Source organism: Phyllobates terribilis, unplaced genomic scaffold, assembly GCF_046119375.1.
Source record: "Phyllobates terribilis strain yellow unplaced genomic scaffold, ASM4611937v1 Scaffold_5__5_contigs__length_657084704, whole genome shotgun sequence".
NCBI classification, from domain to species: Eukaryota; Metazoa; Chordata; class Amphibia; order Anura; family Dendrobatidae; genus Phyllobates; species Phyllobates terribilis.
In genome coordinates, this window is record NW_027362765.1 from 98263159 (window position 1) to 98277040 (window position 13882).

Genomic DNA, 13882 nt, shown 5'->3' on the forward strand with positions numbered 1-13882 from the left:
CCGCGACTCTTCTTTTGATTAACCGATCTGGCGCGAAGTCAAATGAGCATCACGCTGTAACGATAACATTGCGCCAGTGCGGCTAATAAAAAAGGAGAGCCGGGGATGCAGTCATGTAATAGGTGGTTCTTCATGTCCCATCCTATGACCATTGACTGGGATGTGAGAATCGATTGGCATCAAGTCTACTTAGGAGTCATGAGCAGTCGCTTCCCTTCTATTATGCCTTTATGCCCATAGGACATATGGACAGGCTATTGTCTCACGGGAAGCTCTACAGCAACCATTTTGAGGTGCATGTACGCAAGTGACAACATTCATTATCTCTAGGCAGTAGCGAAGCAGAGGGTGTGGTCGCCACAGGCTCAAGCTCAGAGGGTCCCACTCGGAGCTACGCTACCCTTAACTGTGCCGGCGTGCGTCGATACAGTTAAGCCCTGCAGTAGAGCAGCGAGACACGATCTCCCGGCACTACTGCTCTGTTTTGTAGATCACAGGTCCCTTTAAGCCCGTGGTCAACAACGGATACTGGAAGCCTGTGCTAGCATTTCGTCTGCGGTGTTGCCATCAGTGTGTCAAGAGTGAGAGAAGAGGGTTGCATTGACAATCCAACACAATGGGCAGCACTTTTAACACATTTTATAAGTGGTCATAAACTTGTAAAAAACTCATGAAAGAATAAAGTTACGTTAAAACCAAGAACACCATTGTTTTTTTTATGAATTTCTCAATAAGTTTGATGTGTCACATGACCCTCTTCCCATTGTAAAAAATAAAGTTGGATCCAAAATGGCCGACTTCAAAATGGCCACCATGGTCACCACCCATCTGGAAAAGCTTTCCCCCTCCCATATACTAATGTGCCACAAACAGGAAGTTGATATCACCAACTATTCCCATTTAATTTAGGTGTATCCATATAAATGGCCCACCCTGTATATAACTTAACTGTAATCACTTGTATGTTCTGCAGGACTGATATCTAACACTATATGCCACCATATGGTGGTAATATCAGTGCGCCACCATAGTTGTAATCAGGGTTACCGGTTAGGGGCCCACTCAGATAATTCGCCTCCCCCCTCATTCCTGAGCTGAAACTCTAGCTATGTCTGTCTCATAAATCTTTCCGTGCTTATTCCTTGCCTATGGAAAGTTGAGAAACACTGGTTTAATGAATAATATTCAAGCAGGAGTCATCAATTGTTTCATTAGTCCACTGGGCAACTGACACAATTGTAATGCTACCAAAATGGACAGAAAATACAGAGTTGCATCATCCTCTCACATCTCAATACCAACTCCAAAAAATGGAGGAAGGTTCATCCTGTCACTTCAACACACATTTATAAGGGTGTAAAAATGAAGGTTTCATCACCAACATCTGTCAGGGATCATGTGTTCAGGGATAGTCAAGAAACCAACATACATGGGATGTTCAACCGGTCTCGTAGAAGTCTGGAGTTTAGATGACTTTTCTCTAATATAGGAGCTGACAGCTATTTATCCCGATTTAACACCGGGGAGAACAAAAGGATCAGCCACTGAAAATTCAACAGACCAGATCTTCGCTCCTCAGCAATCATCTGTCAGTGGGCCCCCATACTCAGACTGTCAGCCAATCTCAATGACATCTGCGGATTTGGATGACTTTAGTCTAATGTGTATGGGGGGCCTTTAAGCCCCTTATCGCACTTTGCAGTTCCCTGTTATCAGCTATGTAAGGCTGTTGAGGTTAACGGTTATCTTCAATAAGATTACTGTGGGGGAGTCCAGGAGATCTCCCAGCCCCCATGACCGCTACAGTATCCCACTTTTCGGGAAATCTAGAGAACGTTTACTTAAATATGGGCAATACCAGTGGATCTCATCAGTTTTACTAAAATAGGGCGATACATGGTTGGTCAGACCTGCTGAATTCAGCATATTTGGCAAAGCTTAATTTGATGTATATGGCAAGCCTATGACTTTTTTTTTTACTTTAGGTTTAGTTCACCTTTAAGTGTTGCTTTTTATCTTTGCAGTTTAGTTATTTCTGTGTCCAGGGACTTCGGCAGATTAATAATACTGCTCAGCCCTGGACAGATATTATTACATATTGCAGTCATAGAATCCTTGGCTACAGTGCTCATATGGGAGCCATGGATAGAAAGAGGTAAAAAGAGTTTTTATTAGCAACTTCCCCTTAAATGACCCACGAGTCGTCTTCGGTTTAGCTTTATCCATCTGATTCTTAGTTAAGCTGCGCCGACTCCCCCACAACAGTGTTTGGCCCCAATCTTTCCGAAGTCAACCTGTTTCGGCTCGTGCAGTGTCTGACTATGATTTCTTCCCGCTGTCTTGGTAATGTGACTTTAGTGTCTCCAGTCTAAGTACCAGAAATTACTAATATAGTCTATTCAGAGGGTCGCAATTTGGCGGATTCCATAACTCTGTGCAGGGGTTTAGAACTCACAAAACCTTAAAGCTCCACTCCCTGGTACAGCCTTTAGCCAAATGTGTTAATGACCCAGTGGGTCCATGGCTGCTGTTGGCCTCATTACACTAAAAAGCCTAAATTACATTTAATAAGGCCCCCAACTCTATCACAAGCTGGGGATGTCACCCAAAATTCCTATCCTCTTAAAGGGTGCACTCCGCAATCCCCCTCTCACGTCATATTAACCAAGCAGATATTTAAAGAGTGAAACATAATAGATTTATTGGAGTTGTCAAGAATAAGGAGTAAGGGTCTACTTTTTTTTGGGGGGGGGGGGTTACAATTCAGAGTCATTCACTTCAATAGGTGTAATCTACAATTCCAAAGTTAGTCAATGGCCAGGCGTGGAGAGGTTTCTGGGACGAAACAAAGAAGCCCTTTTTAACTAATTAGGAAGAACCCAGCAGCAGATGACAACATAATGGTAATATTGGAATTTGAAAGATGGAGAGTTCTGGTCCTCATTAAATCAATATAAATGTCGGTTGCATTACTAAGAGGCAGATTTACCTTTTTTCATGTCCATGTAAGTATTGCCATGATAAGATTGAGTTACAGGCAACTTTATACTCCAAAGCTGAACTAACAATTCTACGCACTGTACCCTCCATTGCCAAGTCCCTCTGCTGCGATAACCCGACATGCTCCTGTGATCTTGCCATCTTGACTGATATAGTCCGGCTCTAAAGCTGCTTGAGTATTCAGGCAGCTGAAGTCCTGCCACTCTTAAAGCGCACCTGTCAGCAGGATTGTGCTCAGTAATCTACATACATTGTCAGGTGGGTGACATTACACTGATTAATGATACCTGGCTTGATGAAATCCATCCTGTGGTTCTTGTGTAATATTTACTTTCAGTTTGGAGATAAAGATATGCCCATGCTTAGGGGCGGCCTGTGGGGTGGGCTCTATCTGGTGCTCCGTGGAGGCCTGTGGGGGGGCGCTCTATCTGGTGTTCTGCTTACATATTCATCTGTATGCTCTTATGACCGCTCACTGATCCTTCACTGACCTGCCTCCTATTTTACCTAGTCCCGAACTACTAGATCAAATGTGTAAAATAGGAGGCCGGTCAGTGAAGGCATAGTGAGCTGTTCTAAGAGCATACAGATGAATATGTAAGCAGAGCACCAGATAGAGCGCCCCCCACGGGCCGCCCCGAAGCACGAGCATATCATTATCTCCAAACTGAAAGTAAATATTACACAAGAACTACAGGACAGATTTCATCAACCAAGGTATCATATTAATCAGTGTAATGTCGCCCACATGATAGATTATGTAGTTTGCTGAGCACAATCCTGCTGACAGGTGCGCTTTAAGTGTTTCAAACCTCTTCTGCTTCAACTGATACTTTGTTGTACAGCTCTACTATATTGTGGTTCTAACATTGCTACTCTTGCAGTGCCAGCTCTGCTACACTGAACTCTGTTACTGACTTAGCTCTGCTACACTGGTTCCTCATCATTGTATCAACATGGCAATATGACTGTGCTAGCTCTGCCACATTCTGGTTATAGCACTGCTACGTTTGATGTTCCAGTACAGCTACACTGAACTCTGTTGCTGATTAAGTACTGCTACACCAGTTCCTGTGCTAGCTCTGCCACATTGTGGTTCTAGTACTGCTATTTTGCTGTGCCAACTCCTTTACACTGAACTCTTTCGCGGACTCTGCTCTGCTACACCAGCTCACCATTGAGTCAACATTACTATATAGCTGTGCTAGCGCTGCCACATTGTGGTTCTAGTACTGCTACTCTTGATGTGCCAGCTATACCATGTTGAACTCTGTTCCTGACAGGGCTGTGGAATCCTGAAGTCGGTGTCCATTTTGGTGGAGTCGGAATCGATATAAAATGGTCCGACTCCCAACTCCTAAAATATATAATAAATTGGGTACAGTAGTGCAATGCAGTTTGTGGGGAATATTTTTTCATAAGAATTTGGGAAAGTTATGAAATGTGCTATAAATGTCTGTCCTATTCCTGATCTAAGGGTCTAGACTTTTAGCTGAGATGAATCTGTGCTACAGTAAAAGTATCACTAAACATGAGCCGTGTATGAGGGAGTCGGAGTTGGAGGTTTGGCTTACCGACTCCACAGCCCTGGTTGCTGACAAAGCTCTGCTACACCAGTTCCTGAGCTAGCTCTGAAGCATTGAACTCTGTTGCTGATTTACCTCTGCTACACTGGTCCCTTACCGCTGATTTAAAGCTATTTCCTCACTAGACCAGCTTTGCTATATTGAACCCTTCTACAGACTCAGCTCTACTACATTAATGCCTCATTGCTGAGCGTACTCTGCTTCACCAGTTGTCGTTACTCCCATTCTGCATCTCCAGGTGGATCCAGTTGCTTCATGAATCCATATCTCCAGGTGAGACATAACACCTAACATTATTATTGATCCTCTGTAAGGCAGTGCTGCAACTATTTCTTTCTACATTAGATGACAGATTTGTAAAGACTTGGGCTTTGTAAAGAAAGCTGGGAGATTTTAGCTCTGAAGCCTGTGAATTGTGAATGCAGCTCCGGACTAGAATACCGGCTAGAAATCAGGATCAGCACATAATAAAGAACGCAATTTAATTACAAAGGGACTGAACTTTACATGTAGATTAATATTTCATGTCAATTGAGTTCAGAGAGGGACATAAGCATGAGATTTTGCCCAGGCTGGAGGGACCTGTAATATAAATGTTGGCATTTCTGCCAACTGAAACATTGCCCTTCTGGCAGAGAGATAACTGATAGCGATGTCTCACCGTCCTCATGCTGCTATGATCTCACTGACTCTCTGAGGGAAGGGGGGACAGGATTCAGACCGCGCTGTGCAGCAGTCGGACACTGCACCAGACTATTCACTTTAGGTTGTGCTGTCCGGTAACCTCTCAAGGTGTAACCTACATTACCTGGACTAATTGTTTGCAGCGTATGAACCTTACATCACATATTTGGTAGGGAAAATTCTTGTACATTTTTGAAAATTAGAGTTAAAGAAGACCTGACACCTGCTCTAAAGTGTCCATAATTTGCTTTTATTTTAAACCAACTGCTCCCGAGTGTTGATTTTTCTTAAAATCCACCATATGGTTCCAGATACAGGGCCTTTTAATTTACTGCTAATTTGTACAATCTTTACTAAGAGGGTGAGGCTTACAGGATCCTCTGGGGCATGTCTATTTGCCCTGTGAGCCATGCCCTCTTAGTAAAGACCATAAAAAGGCCCATATCTCTGGAACAGTATGGTGGATTTTATAAATAAAAAAACCCAGAATACTCAGAGGAATAGCAAGAATAAGATCAGAGCAGAAACTGACCACTTTTGACCTGGTGACAAGTCTTCCTTAAAGGTGAATCCTAGTCCTTCGCTCTTCTCCATTAAATGGAAAATGTTGATTTTAGTATCCTAATCATAAATGAGATTTCTTAAATCCATTCAATTTATAAAGGATGCAATGTCAGGTTGGCTTAAAATCATGGCACCACCATGTTTAGTTGGCAGTAAACTGGTTTACATAAACTAAACATAAGATGGTATTGCCAGACGCTTCCGTTGCAGTGGCTCTCTGCTATGACATACAGAGGGAAGTACCGAGCAGGTGACACCCCCTCGCCATGATTTCTATATGCCATAAAAGTTATCTAAAAAAAAAAGCAGCTACTACTATCACTTACTCAAGCACAAGTCATTTAAAAGTGGCCTCAAATGTTAAAAAATAAGGGTAATATACCTTTTAAATTAACTAATCTGCAGTCATCAGCGTACAGGCTGAAGCACTGACAGACTAATCCACCAATGGCAGAGGTTACGGAAAAGGATAGGTCATGTCGGAGTTCAACATGCCCAATCAATCATACGGGAAAGAAGCAGCCAACAGAGATTTTTAGCAACATTTTATTTTTCTCTCCCCATTGAGAATAGACGCTCACTTGGCCACATGTAAAGGTCAGGATTAAAAAATGTTGACTTAAGAAGCTTCTCACCAACAGCTAAGTCCCTGCTCACATTTCATTACTGGTCTACTTTTCACGAAAGCATCCAACACATGTACAGGTATACCGAGGCATACTTTGGCCTTTGCCTCCCTAAATTAAAAGGTATAAAGTGTGGAATATTTTTTTTTTTTTTTACTTTGCCCCTCTTTATAGTAAACTGTAGTGGAACACACTTCCCTATGCAGTACAAAACAGATATGCCCACATGTACTAGGGCAGCATATGCCCAAAGAACATTTTGTTTAGTTTACACTGGATGCATGGGGGTCTATAGATATGTACAATGAGAAAGTGTGTAAAAAAACAATATGTGAACAAAGACAAATTTCTATGGCCACATGCTGATTTATTTTTGCAGGTGGGGAGGGTTGAAAGATTTACATAATGAAGATGATAGATTAGGATCCGGAAGACAAAATATCGTAATGCGGCACCAATACCGTGTGGTCGTGTGTGGGATCCTGGATAGTACCTACACATTTCATGTACTCCCTCCTTGTAAAGAAAGAGCATCAAATATCAGAGTCCTCTGTGTCCAGGAACATTACATCTACATCCACTACGGTAGAGGGTCGGGGAAATCTCTTTAGGCAGATTACATGTATCTTATTATGCATGTGCAGCTTTGTGCTGAAATAATCTTCTATAATCCCGAGAGATTGATTCTATTTTAGATGTGAGCATAACTTGAGGTGGGCTTCTGATCTACTATGTACAACATGAACATGACACTGGCGGAGGTTACCACCACTCATCACGAGGACAACATTATTTGTCTGCTACTTTTCAGATCAGGAGTCAAGGAAATGGCCATCAAATGTGGCAGATCAGTAAATCCTGATTTCATCCACTTTTACTTCTAAAATGTGGTCATCATGGTCTCCTTGACCAATTGTTACTCACCTGTCCCTGCCCAGAGTATAAAGTCCTCCTCCATAGATCGGCTCTCTCAATTCCATGGCGAGTCAACACTACTGTGACATCAATCACTCACTCTGGCCATATAAGCCAGCTCGGGTGCTAGAACACCGCCTGAGAATTCAGGTAGTCGACATCCCTGCCACTGCTCTGGACTGCTTCACAGCTTTTGTCATTTGAACCTACTGACAAACCCAGCTCTGCTATATTGCTGTGCGGTCTACATTGTTGTAACTGGACCACCCTGCTACAGAACAACTGCTCATCCCGATCAAGGGCTTCAAGGATCCACCTATCCAGGTGAGACATAACACCAGTCTAGTGTATGTAGTGGACGAATTAAATGTTACTATAGCTGTACCCACAAAAATATCCAACAGTCAACTTGGTCACGAGGTACAAATTCATTATCCTATTTGAAGGTCGTCTTTGAATGTCCACAGGCAATGGGTCAAAACCATAATGATCCAATGATGGACTCAGGCTTCTACGTAATAACGGACACCAAACATCCAACAATGGGCATCTCTTGGTAGGCCAAAGAAATCCCTTCACAACACATTTGATGCTGATACCTGTGGTTATCATGGGGTGGAATGTGGGCAAATTAACAAAAAAATAAATAACTGGAAAATTCCAGCAGGTCTGATCTCATTTCATTCTCCCCCAAAGAATGAGGTCAATCTCTCATTGTCTAAAGCCTCTAAGTGTCAAACTGGTCATGTCTTCATAAGGGTTAAAATAAATTGTACAAACTTTTCTTTTTTTCAATAATTTTATCCAGCATGGAAATTTATGAAACTTTGCAAATCACTTTATTAGGGGGATTTGTCTTCATTCCTATAAGAAAACCAACAAAAACATAAGTGGCTTCCAAATCCTGGCATTTCCCCAGTCTATTTGCTTGTGTGTAAGATTTCCACGCAGATTGTCGCCCTGCTGGAGCCTCTTGCGACTGACGGCAGACACTTTGTAAATCGGCTTTATTCTAAGAAACCCTGCCAGCGAGTAGGATTTTCTAAAGCAGAAATCCCTTTCAAATGCACATTTTCTAATTGAAGAAGAACATGACCGTCAGACAGTCGACATAAAACAGAAAAACATCAGTTATTGACTATTGCTGAATTAAAAGTCACGATGACATGAACTCTTGAATGGTGGAAGTGAATATGAAAAGACTTGGGCTTCTATGGTCTGAGAAGAATATGATCTTTCAATGGTGCTGAACAACTTGCACAGATGAAGAGGTGGCACAAAGCTGCTTTTTTATTCCACAAGTGGTGGAGGTCAGAACACATTGTAGAGTCGGGGAAAATCCAATGTGTAGTCAGTGGTCTGAAATACTTTACCTTTGGTAAAGTGGGCAATAATGGAAAATTATCATTAAAGGGGCTGTCTAATGCTCGTAAATAATTATAATTGAAAAGTGCTTTTAAAAACAAGCAACTTTGCAACTTCTTATTGAAAAACCTTCTAAGTTTACCAAAACGGACATGATTTTTCAATTTTTAGCATTTACCATTGCCTAGGTTACCGGACACTACTGAAGTCCTGCAGAGGTGGCTGGTTTGATAGGCAAGGAGCACAAGCTTACATGTGCTGCTCTGAAGTTTGTGAGAGCGCTGGATCTGCCCAGCTTCAGCCAAAACTATTCCGAGGCAGCAGAGACAGGGTTCTCTTTTTAGCATCACTGGGGAGTGCAAGGTTTGAGCTAGCAGCTTGGCCATGACACCCACCCAAACTGCCAGTCTTAAGGAATAAAGGCCCCCTAGCAAGCAGGATGCCAGGATGAAGAGGATCAGTGTTCTACTGAAGAACAAACATGAAACAAGCCCTTTAAAAGGAATCTGTCACCCCCCGGCACTTATGTGACCTCTAATATGGGCATACAGGTAAGAGAAATGTAAACCATACATACCTGTATGCCTCATATTACAGGTCTTGTTGCTGTGAAATGTCTTTTTATTCAGTCAAGTTTCTGATGCTTGCAGGCCAGGGGACGGGAAGAAAGCCCCATCTACTGTGTGAATTACAATGTTTCCCCCCTCCCCTGCATGTCACAGTGCCTGGATTTGGCCGCTGCAACTGCACATCACAGGGCACTGCAACATGCAGGGGAGGGGGGAAACATTGTAATTCACACAGGAGGTGGGGATTTCTTCCAGTCCCCGGGACTGGAACACATCAGAAGCTTGTAGGAATAAAAAGACATTTCACAGCAACAAGACCTCTAATATGAGGTATACAGGTATGTATAGATTTACATTTCTATCACTTGTATGCCCATATTAGAGGTCAGATAAGTGCCAGGGGGTGACAGATTCCCTTTAACTATTCAGAATTTGAAAATATCTGCACAACCTGAGGACCCAGATATAGATAAACAAGTCATTCTTAGCACCCACTTGTGCTTAACGGTGAAGGTAGGAGCACAAAGAAATCAGCAACAAAAAATACCCAATTTGTTGCAGTTTTTACCACTGCAAATCCTGCTGCGCATCCGCATGGTGAGGATATATCCTTACAGTGTTAAGTGGGGTGCCGGGCCTTGGAGCAAGACTGGTATTCTCTCTGGTTTTCTGTGGCCCAGCACAAGTCATAATACAATGTGTCTGCTCAACCCTAAGTATCCTACTACAGAGATATTCCTTATACAGTAGTGTTCAAAATAATAGCAGTGTGTTCAAAAACATGAGTTAAGCACAAAATCTTTATACTAGTTTTTATTTCCATGCATTGGGAATATTGCATACTTTTCTAATTCAAAACATGGAGAAATATACTGTATTTTTCAGACTATAAGACGCACTTTTTTCCTCCAAAATTTTGGAGGAAAGTGGGAGGGTGCGTCATAGTCCGAACCTTCTAACTTAATTTCTTGTTGCTGTGGATGGTGAGGTTGTGGGGGAGCGGCAGCGGCAGAGGAGGGTGGAACAGGAAGCAGGAGCAGCTGCTGCAGCCTACACTGTCCCCGCTGCTAAAGAAAATGAATATTCACTCTTCTTAATCGCGGCGTACAGTGTCCCATGCGAGTGGAGAGGGGGTGAATATTCATGCTCTTTAATAGTGGGCACACGCGATTGCCTGGCAGCTGCAGGAGCAGCAGAGCAGCTACAGTGTGTGCCCGCTATTAAGTAGAATGAAGTCACTGCTCCCCAAGCCAAGAGTCCCGGCGTGGGGAGCAGTGACCATTCCGGAACCAGATCTCCCTGCGTGAGAGCGCATTGGCATTTATGTCATGCGTGGCTCACACAGCGAGATCAGTGCTGGCAGCAGAGCAGGACACAGCGCTGGAGCAAAGGGAAGAAAGGCGAGTAGGAGTGTTTATTTTTGTGTGTGATGGGGATGGAGGTGCCATACATAACAGGATGAGGGGGTGCCATGCATACCAGGACGAGGGGGGGCATGCATACCAGGACGAGGGGGGGGGCATGCATACCAGGATGAGGGATGAGGAGTACCATGCATTCCAGGATGAGGGATGAGGGGTGCCAAACATACCAGGATGAGGGATATTTGTACAGAATTGGGGGATATTACCCCTATAACAGTGTCAGCAGCCCCTTCCCCCATAACTGTGCATCATGACCACATTTTTTGCTTTCTTTTTTTTTCTATATTCCTACTCTAAAACCTAGGTGCGTCTTATGGTCCGGTGCGTCTTATAGTTCGAAAAATCCGGTATACAGTACAGACCAAAAGTTTGGACACACCTTCTCATTTAAAGATTTTTCTGTATTTTCATGACTATGAAAATTGTACATTCACACTGAAGGCATCAAAACTATGAATTAACACATGTGGAATTATATACTTAACAAAAAAGTGTGAAACAACTGAAAATATGTCTTATATTCTAGGTTCTTCAAAGTAGCCACCTTTTGCTTTGATGACTGCTTTGCACACTCTTGGCATTCTCTTGATGAGCTTCAAGAGGTAGTCACTGGAAATGGTCTTCAACAATCCTGAAGGAGTTCCCAGAGATGCTTAGCACTTGTTGGCCCTTTTGCCTTCACTCTGCGGTCCAGCTCACCCCAAACCATCTCGATTGGGTTCAGATCTGGTGACTGTGGAGGCCAGGTCATCTGGCGTAGCACCCCATCACTCTCCTCCTTGGTCAAATAGCGCTTACACAGCCTGGAGGTGTGTTTGGGGTCATTGTCCTGTTGAAAAATAAATGATGGTCCAACTAAACGCAAACCGGATGGAATAGATAGCCACTGCAAGATGCTGTGGTAGCCATGCTGGTTCAGTATGCCTTCAATTTTGAATAAATCCCCAACAGTGTCACCAGCAAAGCACCCCCACACAATCACACCTCCTCCTCCATGCTTCACGTGGGAACCAGGCATGTAGAGTCCATCTGTTCACCTTTTCTGCGTCGCACAAAGACACGGTGGTTGGAACCAAAGATCTCAAATTTGGACTCATCAGACCAAAGCACAGATTTCCACTGGTCTAATGTCCATTCCTTGTGTTCTTTAGCCCAAACAAATCTCTTCTGCTTGTTGCCTGTCCTTAGCAGTAGTTTCCTAGCAGCTATTTTACCATGAAGGCCTGCTGCACAAAGTCTCCTCTTAACAGTTGTTGAAGAGATGTATCTGCTGCTAGAACGCTGTGTGGCATTGACCTGGTCTCTAATCTGAGCTGCTGTTAACCTGCGATTTCTGAGGCTGGAGACTCGGATAAACTTATCCTCAGAAGCAGAGGTGACTCTTGGTCTTCGTTTCCTGGGGCGGTCCTCATGTGAGCCAGTTTCTTTGTAGTGCTTGATGGTTTTTGCAACTGCACTTGGGGACACTTTCAAAGTTTGCCCAATTTTTCAGACTGACTGACCTTCATTTCCTAAAGTAATGATGGCCACTCATTTTTCTTTACTGAGAATTTGTATTATGGCAAGAAAAAAGCAGCTAACAGTCTATTCAGTAGGACTATCAGCTGTGTATCCACCTGAATTCTGCACAACACAACTGATGGTCCCAACCCCATTTACAGTGCCTACAAGTAGTATTCAACCCCCTGCAGATTTAGCTGGTTGACACATGCGGAATTAACTTGGCATTGTGACATTTGTACTGTAGATCAACCTGGAAGTGGGAAATGCACTGCAGCAAATTTTTTATTTTTATTTTTTTTTAAATGTAAAAAGTTAATTTAGAGTGTCATTTATTATTCAACCCCTCAAACCACAAGAATTCTGTTTGGTCCCCCTAAAGTACTAAGACGTAGTTCAGGCACCAAGAATAATGAGCTTCACATGTGTGGATTAAAGATCTCTTTTGCCAGCCTTTTCTGACTATTTAAGACCCTCCCCAAACTTGTGAACAGCACTCAGACATGGTCAACATGGGAAAGACAAAGGAGCATTCTAAGGCCATCAGAGACAAGATCGTGGAGGGTCACAAGGCTGGCAAGGGGTACAAAACCCTTTCCAAGGAGTTGGGCCTAACTGTCTCCACTGTTGGGAGCATCATCCGTAAGTGGAAGGCTTATGGAACTACTGTTAGCCTTCCACGGCCAGGACAGCCTTTGAAAGTGTCCTCCCGTGCCGAGGCCAGGCTTGTCCGAAGAGTCAAGGCTAACCCAAAGACAACAAGGAAGGAGCTCCGGGAAGATCTCATGGCAGTGGGGACATTGGTTTCAGTCAATACCATAAGTAACGTACTCCACCGCAATGGTCTCCGTTCCAGACGAGCCCGTAAGGTACCTTTACTTTCAAAGCGTCATGTCAAGGCTCGTCTACAGTTTGCTCATGATCACTTGGAGGACTCTGAGACAGACTGGTTCAAGGTTCTGTGGTCAGATGAGACCCAGATCGAGATCTTTGGTGCCAACCACACACGTGACGTTTGGAGACTGGATGGCACTGCATACGACCCCAAGAATACCATCCCTACAGTCAAGCATGGTGGTGGCAGCATCATGCTGTGGGGCTGTTTCTCTGCCAAGGGGCCTGGCCATCTGGTCCGCATCCATGGGAAGATGGATAGCACGGCCTACCTGGAGATTTTGGCCAAGAACCTCCGCTCCTCCATCAAGGATCTTAAGATGGGTCGTAATTTCATCTTCCAACAAGACAACGACCCAAAGCACACAGCCAAGAAAACCAAGGCCTGGTTCAATAGGGAAAAAGTCAAGGTGTTGGAGTGGCCTAGTCAGTCTCCTGACCTTAACCCAATTGAAAACTTGTGGAAGGAGCTCAAGAATAAAGTCCACATGAGACACCCAAAGAAACTAGATAACTTGGAGAAGATCTGCATGGAGGAGTGGGCCAAGATAACTCCACAGACCTGTGCCGGCCTGATCAGGTCTTATAAAAGACGATTATTAGCTGTAATTGCAAACAAGGGTTATTCCACAAAATATTAAACATAGGGGTTGTATAATAATTGACCCACACTTTTAGGTTTAAAATTTAATAAAATTCAACTGAGCAACATAACTTTTTGGTTTGTAAGATTTATGCTTCTGTTCATAAAACCT

The 13882-nt window shown here is 43.4% G+C and overlaps 1 protein-coding gene across 10 annotated transcripts in view; it reads right to left on the bottom strand.

Annotated features, from left to right (window-relative positions):
* ENDOV (endonuclease V) overlaps window positions 1-13882 on the bottom strand; it is a 120891-nt gene that overhangs the window by 5102 nt on the left and 101907 nt on the right. For 7 of the 10 annotated variants that reach the window (XM_073682605.1, XM_073682615.1, XM_073682606.1 and 4 more), the window contains one exon: window positions 10107-11562. The exons of the other annotated variants lie outside the window; for them this stretch is intronic. In XM_073682605.1, coding sequence (XP_073538706.1) covers window positions 11356-11562 — 207 coding nt within the window. In that variant the 3' untranslated portion in view covers window positions 10107-11355. Of the gene's footprint in view, window positions 1-10106; window positions 11563-13882 lie in introns of those variants that run through there. 10 annotated transcript variants of the gene reach the window in all.